The sequence below is a fragment of the Sparassis crispa genome (assembly GCF_003851025.1).
Source record: "Sparassis crispa DNA, contig_000002F, whole genome shotgun sequence".
Taxonomy (NCBI): domain Eukaryota; kingdom Fungi; phylum Basidiomycota; class Agaricomycetes; order Polyporales; family Sparassidaceae; genus Sparassis; species Sparassis crispa.
Genome location: NW_020939749.1, coordinates 2,298,855 through 2,315,231, shown reverse-complemented (window position 1 = coordinate 2,315,231; position 16,377 = coordinate 2,298,855). Strand labels below are relative to the sequence as shown.

Sequence of the window (16,377 nt, the reverse complement as noted above, 5' to 3'; positions counted from 1 at the left end):
GATAATAAACGCGAAAATGGGACAGGAAAATGTTGGGCCATTTGGGAGGACGAGGGGTGCTTATATAGGGATGGAGGATCCGTTGTAAACGTGACGGTCAGACCCAAAACGACCGAAAACTGGGGGGCGACGTGAGAGCATTGCCGTGAGCTGAGATGTTTTTTTCTGGATCCGGCCGGGACGATCGTCTGTGCTTCAAGTCTCTTGCTCCAAGCCTCCGTCGCTCTGGTCTTCCACAACATCTCCTTTCTCGGCTACCACCGGCCCGCGATCATTTCTTCGTTATAATCTCAACCTGCAGAGCCTCGATTGTTTTCCAACCAACATAAACCTATCCACAATCTGGCGCATGTTAACTAGCTATGCGCACGTAGCGCAAAGTCAATAGAAGGCTGTATTAGTCCTGTCGCCGAGCGGCTGCCAGATGGCTCTACCATACTAGTATTGGGGTACAGCCGCAGTTGCCACGTCTCGACAGGCTCGGCGATGCTGCAAGATTTTCAGGTGAGAGAGGTGCCACTTTGTGTCACACTGCAGTGACTCTCAACAACAGGATCGCACACTGTCAGTGTGGCCACCGGAGACCGCAGTCTCAACTTTTGAACAATCATAGATATTCACCGTGTCATCATCCCTTGTCGTATTATGTCTCACCGCAGCCTGCGGAGATTCCGGCGCCAGTAAAACCCTACTAGATTTATGTTTGACAGATATTCAAATTGACAGATATCATCGCTGGCTACCCGCTCAATGGCCTGTGCGTTGGCTCTATAGTCGCCTGGCATCTGTGCCACCTTAACTTTCGCGTGATATCGCACAGAGACGCACCCTTGAAACATTCGGCGAAGCGTCCATCGCAATCTACGCACTGATATTAGTGATGTCCTTCCTATTCATTCCATACCTGCAGGGTCTTCACTTTATGTTAGATGAAACACTGCCCTCACAGTGGTTCCAGCGACCTGGTTTCGAAGTGTACTGTCAGGAAAATGCGCCCACGCAAGTCAACATAAAGCAGATGCCCGAGGCAACTACCCCCGAGCTCAGTTGGCCGTGGATTTCGATTAATTGGTCGGTTGACTATCGGCCTTAATCCTGCTCCAAGGAAAAAAACGACGATGCATACTAATCGCGCTGATCAAGGGCGAGGAGACGACGCGACATCCCCGACAACTGAATACTCCGATGAAACGGTTCCTCGACCTACATACACTCAGCTCCAATTTTGATGCAGTGAACACCCCCATGTGTGTGTGTGCGTTTTTTTCTGGGATTTAGCCATCGAAATACACAGCGTTGAGGATCATCGTTGCATCGTAATCGTGTATCGCCCGAGGTCCATGATGGTGTCTGTTTTTGGGCATTACTAGGCTTCGAGTCCGTGCAAAAAGGTTCCAAGGTTTGGAAACCCTTGCACGGGCTCGTCATCGGTTGTGCCGCTTCTGATTGCAGAATACGGCCATGTGAAGCATAAACCATCTCACTGGGCCAGACGAATTCTTCTGATTGCAATTTTGCGAAGACCATGGGTGCGCTGCGATTGGTGGTATGCTCCGGCCGGGGGGCACCTCGCCTTATTCCTGACGACACTACGACGTACTACACTACGCCACGCACCTATGGTACGCCCCTGGAAGCTTATCGCGGTGAGAGCTTTCTGCGCCGACTATTCTTCTGCATCTTTCCGTGTGGTGCTTCTGTCCTATCCGTACACAGGGATGGACTTCCGAGGATCACCTACGGGCATCCCCTCTCTTTGTCCGCTGTTAGTCCATAACCGATGACAGCAAGATGATAGTGGTCGTATCACTATTTCGCACCACAGGCCCATGATTTTGGTACGTAGTCTTCCGCTTCTGTTCGTCCTTGGAGGTGTCTCATGCAAGCGCACTGGAGACTTCAGCTGATGAGTTCCCGGACCTCCAGTGATCCTGTGTTAGGCACGAGCGATCGTCCTTAGCCCTTTAGACTACCTAGCTGCCGCTCAGGGTGCCTGCGGGAGACGCGGGAGCCCTAACAAACTTGGTGCATCATGGGGGTATATATCGGTGTTGGACGATATCTGGACGTACACATCGCGTACCACCGGATTGTGATGTCATCTCAAGATCCTTCCGTCTCGAGCATCACGTCCAGCGGCCGAGCTGATTCTGGGCAGATGTGGTCATTCATGCTTATGGAAGTTTCGTCGATCTTCAATCTGGCCATTCTACGCGATGAAGGAACAGGTTCTCGATAACGAACTCAGTGCTCAAGGGCCTGCCGACCATGTTCTGCTGTATGGACTTACGACTGGAGAAAATTACTGGGAAGTTCAATACTGGCGATTGCAGCGCCTCTGATTACGATGTCTATGCTACTGCGTACAAACCCACTATGTACATATGCCTGTCCACGATATCGTCCACGTAAGTTTCCGTCTATGCTATAATACACCGCGGATGAACCGGTTATTGAAAGAGACGGCGCACAGATAAGGGTATAAAACGAGATTAGGCTTTGGGAGCGACCGGGAATTGATGACACGCGACAGGATACAGGAAGATGCGCAGGGCAGAATGTCATAGAAGCGTACAGAGAACCTTGCTGCAGTGATGGGGGAAACTTGCATTGAGAGAGACTGCGTCGGATGGGCGTTATGAGCATATAATGGTACGTGCGAAGATTGGGTAACCTTGAGTTTGAAGATGGAAATGGCGGAGACAGATATGAAATGTGGAGAACGCGCGCAGCCAGGAAAGCGGACAACGATGACGATAAGGGCTCGGACAGGTTGTGGGCAAAGAGAGGCGCAGGCCTACATCTCACCACCACTGATGCTGTGATGTCCGCCGCGTTCTGTCGCGCTTCCTCCTACCACGGCATCCAACGTCCTTCGGTCAACCTCCTCTCCTTTTGCCAACTTGAGGAGCAGAACGGCTATCGTCCCGCAACTATCCCTTTCCCGTCTCCTCTCCTCCCTGATCTCGCGTCCCTCCCTCCTGAATGCGGCCAATTCCGCTTCCAACTCTTCCACGCGCACTTCTGCGCGGCGACGCGCCTCCAGTTCGACCTTGCACTGATCGAGCGCGCCCTTCTCCCCACGACGAGCGCTGGCGAGGTCATCGGCTGCCGTGTCCAGCGCGCGCTCTGCCCGACGACGAATTCGGCGCTCCTCATTGATGTCTTCCTCCAGCTTGCGTTTGGAGGCTCGCAGCTGTGACGCAGACGCGCTACTGGATGCCTGCCTATCGCGAAGAGATTGGATCTCGCGCTCTAACGTCGCGACATGGTTGCTCTGCGTCCGGCTGCGCTCTCGAGAGTGATCCGGGGAACGCGGCAAATTGCTCGCGTTGGCAAGACGGGACCGAGCGAGTGCCGCGGGAGACACGTCCATTGACGCCAGGCGTGCGGCGCATTCCAGCTCGCCCTCCTCCTCTTCGTGCTTGGCCACCGGCATGTGCGTGCCATAGACCTTCTGCAACAGCTCTGCCGCCTTGCGCATGTGCGATGCACTCTCGGGCGTCTCTCCCCCATCCGCTGTACGCGTCTGCTTGGCGAGGTCTGTGTGGCAGCTAGAGAGCATCAAATATGCTGGCTTCAGCTCATCTGGCGGTACGCCCGCTGGCGGTGACGTGAGAGCTGCGTTATCTTTGCATCAGACTAGCATGAGACATCATTGAGAAATCTAACCTTCGACCATGGCGGCGATGACGGCAACAGCGGCTCTGACCATGCCCTTGCTGCGGTAGTGTCCGCCCACAATCATCCACTTATCGCGCTCAACCCGTTGGTTGGCCGTCGCGCGCAAGACTGCAATTATTCCTGTTGGGTTCTCATCGAGCGACTCAAGATCGCATTGTACGCGTTCGCCACGGAAGGATAGAATAATATACGAAGACGGGACCGGAGATGTGGAGGCAGGGCCGGAGGGCTTGCCAGTTGCAGAACGTGTGCTGGGATTGCTGTGGGACGCATTCATGCCGGCTAAGATCTTTCCGATCGATAGAGGTGAGAACTCTTTGTTACTGTTCAAAGGTTCTGTGCGCGTCGGATGAAGGGGAAGCTGAGAGACGGATGCGGGCGCATATAACGTGGACGGGAGAGAGGCATGGTCAGACGTAGCCATGTCCCTGGCGATCGTTTGAACCCGATTCTCCTTGTTGCCCTCCGACGGCTTGCGATACGATGAGTTGCGTGCGAGGTCAGTCTCTCCGGGTCCAGAGGACACAGGAGGACTTGGCCACACCGCCGGGGCACGAGAGGCGCGAGAACGCTGATTGACGCGATACCGCTCCACAAGACGCGTCTTATCGACCGCAGGCGGGATGGAGGAAGAGGACACGCCTGTACGCACGTCCACCGGAGATGGGACGCGCTCGTGGTCGAGTAGCTCCTGCTTCACCTGGAAGCCAGGGCCGGCGGGGGGAGCGATTGTCGAAAAGTGGGCAGCAAGTTGCGGTGAAGAGGCTACAGCGTGAACAGCGAGATCGGGGACATGAACGGCTCGCGCGTGTCTCACACTACCCATGTCGCAGAACTCGAGAAAACAGCGGAAGTTGCTGCGGTCGGCATGTGCTTGCCAGGGGTATATACCGTGTCTGTCGAATATGAAAGTGGTCAGAGAGGGGCGGGTCAAATATAGAGGCTGCTCGTGGTAGACAACTGCTGGAGGACCCTTATGCTCGAGAGTCTTCCGGCAGTACTTACACGCGAGATGATACGTACATTTTCCCGCATTGCGCGAACACGTCGCGAACCTCGCTTTGCGGCCTGTTTGTCTCGACGTATATAACGCGATTGATTCTCTCTGAGGCCATGGTTAACAGGGGAAGGCAGCACGGGAAAGAGAGGAAATAGAGTGGTCGATGTCGGGGGGAGAGAGAGGAGGGGCGCCTGTCTCAGTCGCTATAGGCAAGGGGGCGTCGATCGGATTCGTCAAAGTATCGCATGTCGATCGTAAATTCGAACGTGCCGCGCGCACTCCAGCTGAAAGTTCAGACATGGGACCATCAATCATATCGCCACACGAGACTGAGTACTGCCGATGTGCTCATACGAATGGTACGAAACAGACCCTCAAGTGCTGTACATCCTGCTGGAAACTTCTGCTCATTATCTTGCTTCATGCGCACGGTCAGGAAAAATGCGCATCAGAGCTCTTCAGCGATATTATATCGGGGCTATGTATTATAGGAGCGTGAGCAAAAGACCTCCATGGCACGGTCTGGCAGGGAATTCCGACTCGGAGTCCTCAGAGGTCGCGGTCACGCGTCAGTCACGCGCACCGTGTTCTGGTTGTCCAGATTAGGAGGTAAACTGTACAGCAGCTCGGCAAGAGCCGGGAGAAGCAAACCTTGTTCACTGTGGCGGAGACAACAAGCTCAAACAATCGCGGTAAGTGCAGGTACTGTGCTCGCCGTACCCGTTAACCTCTGTCACATCTCCCAGAACGTCTTTGCGGTCTCTTCTTCGGGATACTTCTCCTCAAAATGGCCACGGTTCAAACTCTACCGAAGGATCTCTCCAGACTGAACGGCGAAGTGAAGCTCTTCGGAAAGTGGGATACACAAGAGTGAGTGCACAAATATGACACAATTGATGCAGGAGAAAGGTCTCACTATGTACGCAATTAATTGTGCTTCCTGTTGCCTATGTTTTGCGGCGATACTTGGGATTGCATTGGCACAGCGTGGAAGTAAAGGACATCTCCTTGACGGACTACATCCAGATCCGCCATGCCGTCTACGTCCCCCACACCGCTGGACGCTACGCGAAGAAGCAATTCAAGAAGGGTCAGATGCCCATCGTTGAGCGGTTGGTGGACAGGTGCGGCCCCCTCTGACTTGGGCAAACGGAGACCAGATGCTCATACGTAACCAGCCTGATGATGAAGGGTCGCAACAGTGGAAAGAAAATCCTTGCCGTCCGCATCGTAGCACATGCATTCGAGATCATCCACCTCCTCACCGACCAGAACCCCATTCAGGTGAGTCCAGCTGTTGTCCAGCACGCGGTGTTCGCCGAAACTCAAACTTCGTGATGTAGGTCCTAGTCGATGCCATTGTGAACACTGGCCCGCGAGAAGACTCGACACGTATCGGCTCGCAGGGTACGGTACGTCGCCAGGCTGTTGATGTGTCTCCTCTCCGCCGGGTGAACCAGGCCATCGCGCTTCTCACAATTGGTGTATGTTTCTTATCCTCTCATGTTGTATCGTGGATGCCAACATCTCCACCCATAGACTCGCGAGTCTGCATTCCGCAATGTTAAGTCCGTTGCTGAGTGCCTTGCGGACGAGCTCATCAATGCAGCAAAGGGCTCGTCAAACTCCTACGCTATCAAGGTATACCCCAGTCATTCCGCCTATGTCAGTGCGAATCTCACTGTTGTCGTACAGAAAAAGGACGAGCTGGAACGTGTGGCGAAGTCCAACCGGTGAAGGAGGGGGCCGCTCTGGCTGTATGGGTGGGTCCGCGATCTGGCTTTTCGACTGCTATTATTTTTACCGCTTTCATGACACCCATGTTCCGTATATGCTATGGCAATTTCATGAATCTACATCGATGACTACCCAATGAACGAGTGCATCGTTCTTGAGAGGGAGGTTTCGGCATGCGACACTGGTAGAGATTTTTCCCGAACGCGAGGCTCCACCTATTTTTAGAATCTCTCTCGTGCCAGTGAATCAGTCTCCACCAGCACTACTCCATGAACTGCTATTTTGTTTTGCTTTTGACGGACATCAATGATTCTGGTACGTGCCTCCAAACAATTAGAAGTCAACTCTTGCCTCACAATCACTTGTCTTTCGTGAGTCCAGTGTGTATGGACCCCTGCGGCGGCCGTCACCGCCCTATCATATGTTCTTTGGGAGCCACGGCCTCGGAACCTCGGTACACGGCGGACGCACCAGGACGGGCTCACCTGCGAGTCGTGGTTGCGCCGGTTGAAGACGTGTATCTCACACCTGAGTGAAATATGATAGAACATGCTGGGGAGCAGCCACTTCACATGTGCCGTCAGTGGTTACTTCACGTTTCCTTCCTCGTCAGCAAATCGGCGACGGCGGAGCTTTCCTTTGAGAGCGCTGCGGTGGAAATGTTCAGAGGCGTTTGAGCGTTCTCTTCATAAGTTGTCCCTGGGTAGGGAAACATATGTTGGCTGGAAAGGTACGTCTCCTGTGCATTCACAGACTGCAGGTCCACTTTGAGGGACCTCATTGACATGGTATGTTTTCTAGTCCATTCTTCACGAGCGTCTTCTGTTGTACGGAGGCATGGAAGACAAGGATGCTCAGGCACGTATATCCAGCGACCTCGCACGAGTGAGGCGGATTGCAGACATACCGCTTCAAACCACAACAGAGGTATCCGCATGGAACTGCGGTGGATAGTGTCAAGCCCTGACATGCATTTTTATCGAACCCATGGCCCTTGCTGACTAGCGAGCGGATGGCACCCCAGAGATGCGCAAATATATAACCACGGCCTTGCAGGTATGTTGTTCTAGACGAATCTCGACATGCATTTTCCCCGTATACAGTTTGCATATCCGATCACCAGGGTACTTGTCACCGCTCGGTCAGCGTGTTGCAGCAGGACTGAGTATGACTTAGGTCTATCCATGGCCGCATTTCACTATCGTGGCTCTGGTGCTTGCAAGCTTGGTCGGCATCATAATGACAGTGGTTAACGGTTAAGTTTCTCTTTGTCACCGTATCGTTTCACTAATTAGTAATTCGGCGTGTTCCAGTTGTCGCGGTAGGGTATGAAACTGTGACAACATTCAGCCAAGATTTTAATGTTACAGACAAATACTGGTGGTTCGTCCACACACTTCGCTGTTCACTTGCCGTATGGCTGACAGTAAGTGTAGGTCTCGATTTTCGCGAAGTCATACGTATGCTACCAACTGTCAAGCGCATGAGTTCCTTCTCGGTGATTCATTCGGCACGAATGTGACCACGTTTGAATACGCCTTAGTTCTCCTGCAGGATGGAGTTTCTCCGGTCAGGAAACCAGTGTATGGCTTGACTTACTCTGGAAACACTCTTGCTTCTATATGCAACGTTGAGACGATGCAAGTCCAGCCTAGTGTCTTTGTGAGTAGACTACAGAAGATGGTGGAGGGCCAGGTATGTCCTATTCTACAGCGATGACATTCCTGGTGCTCAGATGAATCCTTCCAGATTGTCTTTTGGTGTCAAGGTGACGGCTTTCCTGAGTCTGCTTTCGAATTAGCCTACACAACGAACATGCTCCCTATCCCTTCCGGAATGATTCTTACCGATTCTGACGCCTCCGTAATACTCCAGGAGGCCCTCGACTTGCTGGCATATGACCTAATAGTCGGCATTATTGCTGCCTCTGCCAACTCATCTGCGGCCATTGACAGCTTCCTAGCATCGGGAAACGTCTCTTTCCAACGAGCCAGTGGAGCAAGTTCTTCAGACCAACAAGCCCAGCAGTACAACTTGATGCTGTCGCCCAATGATTTCCAGGCGGTGTTCTCCAATGACTCAATACTTGACTATGATATGGGTCAAGTCAACCTTCCTGTTATACTGAACGGCTCCTCTTCAAATTATCTCCAGGCGCTGACTGCAGCATTTCTGGCTGATATCGGCATCTGGAACGTCGGCAATATTTTTGCCTCCCCGGAGTTGCTCAACGCGACAATAGACAGGAATGACCCCGTTTCCGCTGAGCTTTCTCAGAACCCTGCTCTATACTTATGGCAGGACCCGTTAGAGCCAGGCGCTCAGGTTCTACGTACTGGAATGCTGAGTTCATCGCCCGACAGCCCTATCATCCCTACTGCGAATCAGTCTTCGGCAGTGATTGCTCTCAGCTATTTGTGCCAAGTGCAGCAGAGGAAGGAGTTGCTGGACTTGATCATCTGTGTGTCCTATCGACTGCACAATAGCCTTAGTATATACTGATTTCGGTTCCTCTGCAGCGGTTATCGTCGCCGACGCATCTATGTTCGGGGCATTCTGGGGTATTTTCATGTTCGCAGCGGCGACGCTGGTGAACCGCCGCAGCGCAAAAGGTGAACATCTAGACCTGCGAGCAGCTCACCCCTCCTGCGTGCTCACATCTATACAGCAAACTATTGTGATGCACATGCGGAGGTGCGTCCAACCTCCATGACCAGCGGGTACTCTGTCAAGGAAGTTGAAGATGGAGTGAAATCGAGGGAGGTCCCTCCACGGCCGGGCAAGGAGGAAGTGTAGTTTATGAGATGTTTCAGGGGACCGTGCTGAACGTATTATACTTCATTGTTTGATACTGCGCGTCTATAGTATTTTCGCCCATTACAGACCAAGCAAGGGAACCAACTCTGGTGGTATCGCCGGGGGTCAAAGTCGTCGTCCTTCGATCCTAACGACAAACAAGCGAAGATTCTGGTACTTTCCAAGGCACTTACTGTACGCTAAAGACGAATCTGACCGAATGACACTGCCATGCAACTGCCATGCCACGCCTCAGCAAACAATTTCACACATTAATCAAGAGGGTATAGTTACATTGCCATACAATGGGTATACCTGACAGTAGAATACCTGGCGGCAGTTGCGAATTATAATTCCGAGTCCAGGTCTCTCCAAATCTTCTCCCACGACAGCCAGTGGAGATGTTGACTGGTCGTGCACGCTGTCGGCATGTCCATGATTGGTAACTCCTGATGGTGCACATACACCACCGACTGAAATCCAAACTCTTCAAATAAGCCTGGCCGATGCTTGAGCCGAAGGCAGGTGCGGCCCCGAAGCAAGCCAATGGTGAGATGGGTGATACCAAGCCCTATGAGTTGCGGTATATGGAACATGAACGTTTCCAGGTCATCGTCAACACGATGAATGATGATGTGCAGCGTCATGGGCTTGCGCGGAGAAGATGGGTCGGGTAGTTGGTTAGACCATAGGAGAGCATGGACTATCTGGGTGAGGTTCTCCTCCAGAACCACCATCTTCTCCAAGTTGGGCATGCATCGCAGCATCGTTGCGAGATCGGCATGCCGGCTCGACAACGCACATCGGATCTCCATGATCCAAAGTTCTCGAACTTGAACGCAGGGCAGCTCATCGCGGACCAGCTCGAACATGGCGTCAACCATCTGTTGTGACTGTGGTTCGAACATGCCTATGTCTACACCGGACTGCGGGCCCACTGCCAGTACGGACGACATGTCCATCCACTGGCTGTTCGTCCACTGGAGGATAGCAATTTTGGTGATGCTCTGCGCCACAGGCAAGGGTGAAAGTCCGCAAGGAACAGCAACTTCCGATGGCTGTAGGTAGTAGATCTTCAACGCCGTCTCGACCCCGAGAGTGAGGTGTTGAAATATTGGAGCGACACCCACTGAGTTTTCCCGATATAAGAATGTGCGTAAATGCATCAAGGGTATTACTCGGGATTCGGGTTGCACCGATAAGTCGCGAAGGTGGGATAGGATGAGATCCCTCAAGTTGGGAGTTCGACCGAGTAGAGTTAATACCGCGGAAGAAAGACCTGGGCCACTGTACGAGGCGAGGTGGAGTTGAGTGAGGGATGAGAATTCATTGCTGGGTAGCCATGAGAGGCGCTGTAGGAACAATTGCCGTATTCGAGGTGCATTCCCGTGGAATAATAAGACAGGAACAATAGGCGTGTCCTTGAGCTTCCCGAACTCCATGAGTACGAGCGACTCTATAGCGGGAGCAGGAAAATTGAACAATTGCAGGGCATGCTCATTGCAGTGTCCTTCCCACCAAACGCTCCGCACACGGTGCCCATCAGAAGTCATAAGTCTAGTGACAAATGGAAGAGGGTAATTTTCCATGAAGACATTTAAAAGTGCCATTCGTGAACGATCTATTAGGGTGCGAAGAACTGGCTTGTCGCATGAAGAATCGGCAACGTTAGCCCATAGTGAAGGAAGGTCCAACGCGACATTACGCCAGTGACGGCACACGTGTGTCAGGTCGATGATGGAATATGGTTCCACGTATGGAGATAGCCAGGGAGGGAGCTCGTAGACATCCCAAGTTCTGTAGTCGGCTAGCGAGTACAATGGATTTGAAACGAGCTGCAGGATGATGCTGAAGACATCGAGAGGCAGCTTGTTAACGGAAGCGAGAGAATTATGAGCTCCGCGAATCACTGTAAGAGAGTGCGTGACAATCTTTGTCAGCTCCACGATCTGAAAAGTACGCGGTCAGCATCCAAGGATGTCCAAGGTCTGCACCAGACTCAGCCACTAACCAGGTCCATGCTTTGGAGAGAAAGTCAGCAATTAAATGAATTGGCGACGATGTCGCGCACCTCAATGATGCCGCTTGTTTCTGTAATTTATCAAGCAAGGCTTCCGCCAACTGCACGACACTTATGCTTTCCAGCATACCGTCGACACTGCCTAGCGCTCTCAAGTCCATCATCGCCAACTGCTGTCAGATGCTGATCAGTACGTGAGTAGCTTATCACTGCTCGTTGCTAACCTTTGATGGTGGTGACCAAGGAGGAACTCCAGGCTGGTGGGAATTGTCGACATGGGAATTCGAAACATTTGAGAAGCGGTGGATGTTCTGGGTCAGACAAGACGGGCTCAGTCGGAATCACGCTGCCGCGATCTTGTGTGACGTTTGTGTGACGCGTCGCGTTCAATGCGGCAGAACTCCAATTGACTCAGAATCGTCCTTGAACTTCAGCCAGCTGCCTTGGAGAATTGCCTGACAAAACATCAATTGTTGCTCACTTAGCTCCTGGAGTTGTCAGTGAATAGCAGATTGTCAGTAAGCAATCCACCCGCCAGTTGTACTTAAAAGCGTTCAAGACTAACTTGAACATTGTTCCTTCACCCACTTGGTTGAAGTTGGTTCACGTCAGAAATCGTACTCTTTATATCCCTGGTGGACTTAACTCAAGAATGACTCCGATTTGTTGCAGGTCTACCGGAAGAGCCGATTGTCTTATATCGCACTGGCACTGAGCTGTTACCTCTGCCTCTGACAGCATATCTCCTGGAACTTTTGAACTTCGCCAAGTGCTATACCGCTTCTCTTGTTACCTTACGACAGGGGCATTTCAAGACTGCCTAGTACTTATCTTGGGCTAAAAGAAATGCATAAACCTGAACGCTTAGATTGCCGGACATGACGATATTTGCCCATGTCTCTCGCGTGTTCCAGCTATTCCTTCTGGCATACACTATATGCGCTGCCGATCTCCACAAGTCTTGTTGACCTGCGGAAATATTCTAAACTGGTCTCTGGATTTCCTCAAGGCCGTCAACCTGGGCAAAACCAGCGCATCCGATCGGGGCCTTAGTCAGCAAGGTGGGTGCCTCCGTTCCGATTTCGGTACGGGGAGGCCTTACAGGTGCGGAACAAGCGATTATAAAACATCTCTCCCTTTCACTTAACACTCAAATGTAGAACTATCTAGTACTCTAACGCATCTCATAATTCAAGGACAATCACTGGTGCTTTCAAAATGCCCCTGGAACCCCCGCCAACGTACATGGAGGCTTGCTCCAGGCCTCCTGGTTACACTGCAACTCGTGCCCATCATCATTGTCCCACCTGTACCTGCCTACCTCGCACTCGTCGGAATTCTGATGCAGAGTGGGCCTCTCCTGCACACAAGTACGCTTACTGAAAATGAATGCTAGTGTCTTGTGCATCACTAAACTCCTATTATGCATCAGATTAATTCGTATTCATTTCTTTGATTCTCCGTACAGTGAGGAATATACGGAACTTCATTTCCCTCTCGACGAGGATGGCTATCTGGACTACGAAAAACTTGCAAAGACATTGGGAGTCAAGGAAGTCGTGGTTAGTCTTATCTCATACGATTTCTGTGAATTTTGGAGTTGCTCATGAATGTTTTCAGCGGAAGGAGCTCTTAGGCCGCCTGCTCGTACAGACTGCACTCCGAGAACCGGCAGATCTTATACGAAGAGCAATGTGGTTCAAGCAACTTACTATAGTTGGTGTGTATTTACAACCTATACTCTCGCTGGCATTGCTAGACATACTTCTTGTCAAAGAAAGTGCTCACAGACTCTGATACCAGAATTCAGCCGCTGCCAGACAGAGCCAATACTCTATAGTGAGTCGCTCACTCGGCTGAACGTCCAAGTGCATATTCGATGGTATCCCTCGCCCACCTCGGATATTGCGCTTTTTGAGGAGACATTTGAGGATATTGACCTGTTCAATTGTCTCTCCCTTGGGCGCATTGCGCGAAAGCATGGCATACTGAATGTCCAAATCTTTGATCCATGCACCATGAAGCGCCTCCCGACGAATTTCATGCATGTCCTCTTCCCGCGTGAACGTGCGCGCGTGAGGGGCAATAGGCCCTACATTGCTATCACCGGTAAACTCACTAGCTCACCCATGTTCCATACCGCTGACATGATTCTCACCTTCCAGATGCTGCTGTGCCTCTTCCCATGGAAGGTATAGACAATGCACAGCTCATTGGAGAGGCGGGAAGCCCTGTGTTTGACACTGCCGGTCGCCTTGTTGGATGTCATTTTCATAGCAAGCTGACTACCAATGATGAATGGCGGCGCCTCCTTGCCCGAATATTAGGACGATGAATGTATAATTCTCTTTCTCCCTGATTTTTCTGTGCACAGCTTGCTTGTATGCTAAGTACAGTACATATAGGTATAGATATATGTATTGTATCTTGAGCATGACCGACCTTGGCTGTAGGAACCCGGTCGCTGAAAGCCTGCTGCCTTGTGCGACGGAGAGATCTCGTGCTCATTGCAGATCCCATGGCATCGCGGTAGGCGGTAGGTGTTCTGCAATGGGAGCCGTATCCCATGAAGACTGCTGTCGGAAGAAGTGGAGGTTGCACAATTCTCTTTCCCCCCTGTCCCCTTTTCTTCCCCTCCCCATGCCCTTCTTCCCGGCCAACCGCAAACATCACTGTGCTCTCGCCAAGTGCTATCCCGCTTCTATTGTTACCCTACGACCGACAGACCTAGTTCTATCTTGGGCCAAAAGAATTGTATAAACCTAACGCTCGGACTGCCGGACATGACGATATTTGCCCATGTCTCTCGCTTGTTCCAGCTATTCCTTCTGGCTTACACTATGTGCGCCGTGGTATTAGTGACACACAAAATACTCTTTTACCCCTTTGCCACGTTATTGTCGCCTCTCTCATTGTACACTTTCGGCCTGGTCGGCTCAAACGCTCCCTCTGGTCCTCGATCCGCTCATAGATACGCAATGATTGACAAACCAGATCTGGAAGGCATCCCTCCGCTACCAGCTCATAGTGATTCTTGGCCTCTGGGACTCGTAACTTCTCCGATGTACTGGTCTTCGTCTGAGCTTGTGCAGCGTCTTGGTATGGATCACGCTGCGTCCACCCCGATGCTTGAGGATACGTTCCTAGCGAAGGCTTTCGCGGGAGCCATGCACCCGACGCGCATCATTCCCTTCTACTACAGAGCAACGGGGAAGATCGAGGAAGAAGACGTGACAATCACCACGCTCGTAACAAGCAACAGATTCAAAGTCTTCCGACAGCTCGTGGAACGATACCAAGGTGTGTATTAAAATGTCAGGGTCAAATTCCTGTATACGAACCACTTGCTATGACACCTGGGCGCATATGCAGGCCCAATCTCTGTCACCATCCACATTCCGTTCCCCTCTCAGGCCTCGCTCTCCTCTCTGCCGGCTACCCATCCTTCCGTGAAGGCACTCCAGAGCTTGCATGCACTGTACACGTCCTCGCCGCACTTCGCGACATATGTTGACGTCCACCTTGCCCTCTCACCTTTCGCTGCCCCCGCCTCCACCTCACGTGGTAAAAACAGAGATGCCGACGAAGACGACGGAGAAGGTGTTAGCGCCGGAGGAAGACAGTTCAACCTGTGGCGCAACGCGGCAAGGTTGTTCGCTCGCACGGAGTTCGTGATGATGCTCGACGTCGACTTCGCCGTATGTACGGATTGGCGCAGTGCCCTGCGTGACGCGCTCTGCCGAGTTCACCCGTCGGACTCTGCGCTGCAGTCTGAATTGGATGCGCAGCTCGAGGCTGGCTTGAGGATGGGTGTCAAGACATCTCTCGGTTTCAAAGTGGATGAAGGTCAAGAAGCGACTACTGGGAATGCGGCCTTGAACACCTCGACTATGGACATAGGCAATGTAGAACTCGTTCAGAAGCTCAGAGAAGGAAGGGCTGCGCTTGTGGTGCCTGCGTTTGAATATGTGAGGCAGGAGGACGGTATGGACCAGCGCAGCTTCCCTACTGACAAGGAGGTGTGTTTTTGATGATGCCTACATTTAAACTATTGCTTGGCCTCACGTCCATGAGCCTACGCGTATAGACTCTGTTGCTGCTCACTCGTGCCGCTCCACCTCTCGTCGAGCCCTTCCACGCGGCTTGGGCTGCTGGGCACAACAGTACAGACTATGCGCAGTACGACGCGCTCCCGCCGCGCTCGGGCACTGTTTACAGAGTCACAACCTATCAGAGCGCATATGAACCGTACGTCATCGTCAGTAGACGCGCTACTTGGTGAGTGGAATCTCCAATCTTTCTCATTTATATCGGTTCCACCTATCCTTGACGTGCTTACTATACTGCCCGCGCGCATGTGTCTGAATTGCGCTAACGCGTGGGTATATAGGTGTGATGAGCGTTTCACAGGGTATGGCGCGAACAAGGCCGCCTGTCTCTTCGAGATGTACCTCAGCGGCGTCTCTTTCTATGTCCTGGCCGATCACTTCGTCATGCACCAGAGTCACACGTACGAAGAGCAAGCAAGGAGAGAAGAGGTGAGTGCCACATTTTCCTCTCCCCTCGGTCTTCCCCGTCCCCTCTCTCATTGAACCTACCTTGCATCAATTCTACTGCTTTCTTGATAGAGGAAGTACAACCGCAAGCTCTACGCGGACTTCAAAGAGGAGATGTGTCTCCGGTATGTTGTCTCCTCTGTAAACCCGTTCATTACTGTGCTCCGCATTCCGCATTCCGCATACCGTCCAAACGTGCCCACTCACATGGGTGACCAGTTACCTGCATCGGTACGCCCTCGAAGGGACCTTGCACACCCCGCGTGGGTTCAATGTCCAGGAGGAGTGCAAGAAGATCAAGAACGGGAACGTCGCGCGCTTTGCAGCTCAGGTGAGCCATCCCATCTTTTGTACTCCAGATCTGGACTCACGAGGCATTTGCAGCTCCTCGACGTTGCTAACTGATCACTTTCTGTTGTTGTTCCTGCATGTCTTGGCCCTGGAACTTTGACCTTGAAGCTTGAAGTATGTGACGCGCCTCCATGTTTCAATCGAGCTTGTAGATAGAGCGATGTGTATTCCCCTGCATGTTTTTCCTAGTAATCTCAATAATCAATTGACGAATGAGAGAGCGCAAGCCTGCG

General features: G+C 52.1%; 6 protein-coding genes across 6 annotated transcripts; 4 read left to right on the top strand and 2 right to left on the bottom strand.

The window, feature by feature from the left end:
* Positions 1–2,797: 2,797 nt before the first annotated feature.
* SCP_0307700 (hypothetical protein) lies at positions 2,798–4,510 on the bottom strand (the record flags this gene model as incomplete). Its single annotated transcript, XM_027756159.1, has 2 exons — positions 2,798–3,621; positions 3,673–4,510. The coding sequence occupies 2 exons, from the start codon at positions 4,508–4,510 to the stop codon at positions 2,798–2,800; spliced, it is 1,662 nt and encodes a 553-aa protein (XP_027611960.1).
* A 961-nt stretch (positions 4,511–5,471) lies between these two features.
* On the top strand, positions 5,472–6,421 carry SCP_0307690 (40S ribosomal protein; the record flags this gene model as incomplete). Its single annotated transcript, XM_027756158.1, has 6 exons — positions 5,472–5,554; positions 5,671–5,808; positions 5,863–5,968; positions 6,028–6,168; positions 6,224–6,325; positions 6,380–6,421. 6 exons carry the CDS (start codon positions 5,472–5,474, stop codon positions 6,419–6,421), a joined length of 612 nt encoding a protein of 203 aa, XP_027611959.1.
* A 1,638-nt stretch (positions 6,422–8,059) lies between these two features.
* Positions 8,060–9,217, top strand: SCP_0307680 (hypothetical protein; the record flags this gene model as incomplete). Its single annotated transcript, XM_027756157.1, has 4 exons — positions 8,060–8,116; positions 8,171–8,882; positions 8,941–9,033; positions 9,090–9,217. 4 exons carry the CDS (start codon positions 8,060–8,062, stop codon positions 9,215–9,217), a joined length of 990 nt encoding a protein of 329 aa, XP_027611958.1.
* A 347-nt stretch (positions 9,218–9,564) lies between these two features.
* Positions 9,565–11,401, bottom strand: SCP_0307670 (hypothetical protein; the record flags this gene model as incomplete). The annotated part of the gene is made up of 3 exons (XM_027756156.1): positions 9,565–11,166; positions 11,229–11,238; positions 11,289–11,401. The coding sequence occupies 3 exons, from the start codon at positions 11,399–11,401 to the stop codon at positions 9,565–9,567; spliced, it is 1,725 nt and encodes a 574-aa protein (XP_027611957.1).
* A 1,054-nt stretch (positions 11,402–12,455) lies between these two features.
* Positions 12,456–13,572, top strand: SCP_0307660 (hypothetical protein; the record flags this gene model as incomplete). The annotated part of the gene is made up of 5 exons (XM_027756155.1): positions 12,456–12,607; positions 12,670–12,799; positions 12,858–12,957; positions 13,041–13,346; positions 13,403–13,572. The coding sequence occupies 5 exons, from the start codon at positions 12,456–12,458 to the stop codon at positions 13,570–13,572; spliced, it is 858 nt and encodes a 285-aa protein (XP_027611956.1).
* Positions 13,573–14,215: 643 nt separating this feature from the next.
* On the top strand, positions 14,216–16,198 carry SCP_0307650 (glycosyltransferase family 49 protein; the record flags this gene model as incomplete). The annotated part of the gene is made up of 7 exons (XM_027756154.1): positions 14,216–14,537; positions 14,610–15,256; positions 15,325–15,515; positions 15,628–15,775; positions 15,866–15,918; positions 16,013–16,124; positions 16,178–16,198. 7 exons carry the CDS (start codon positions 14,216–14,218, stop codon positions 16,196–16,198), a joined length of 1,494 nt encoding a protein of 497 aa, XP_027611955.1.
* Positions 16,199–16,377: the final 179 nt, after the last annotated feature.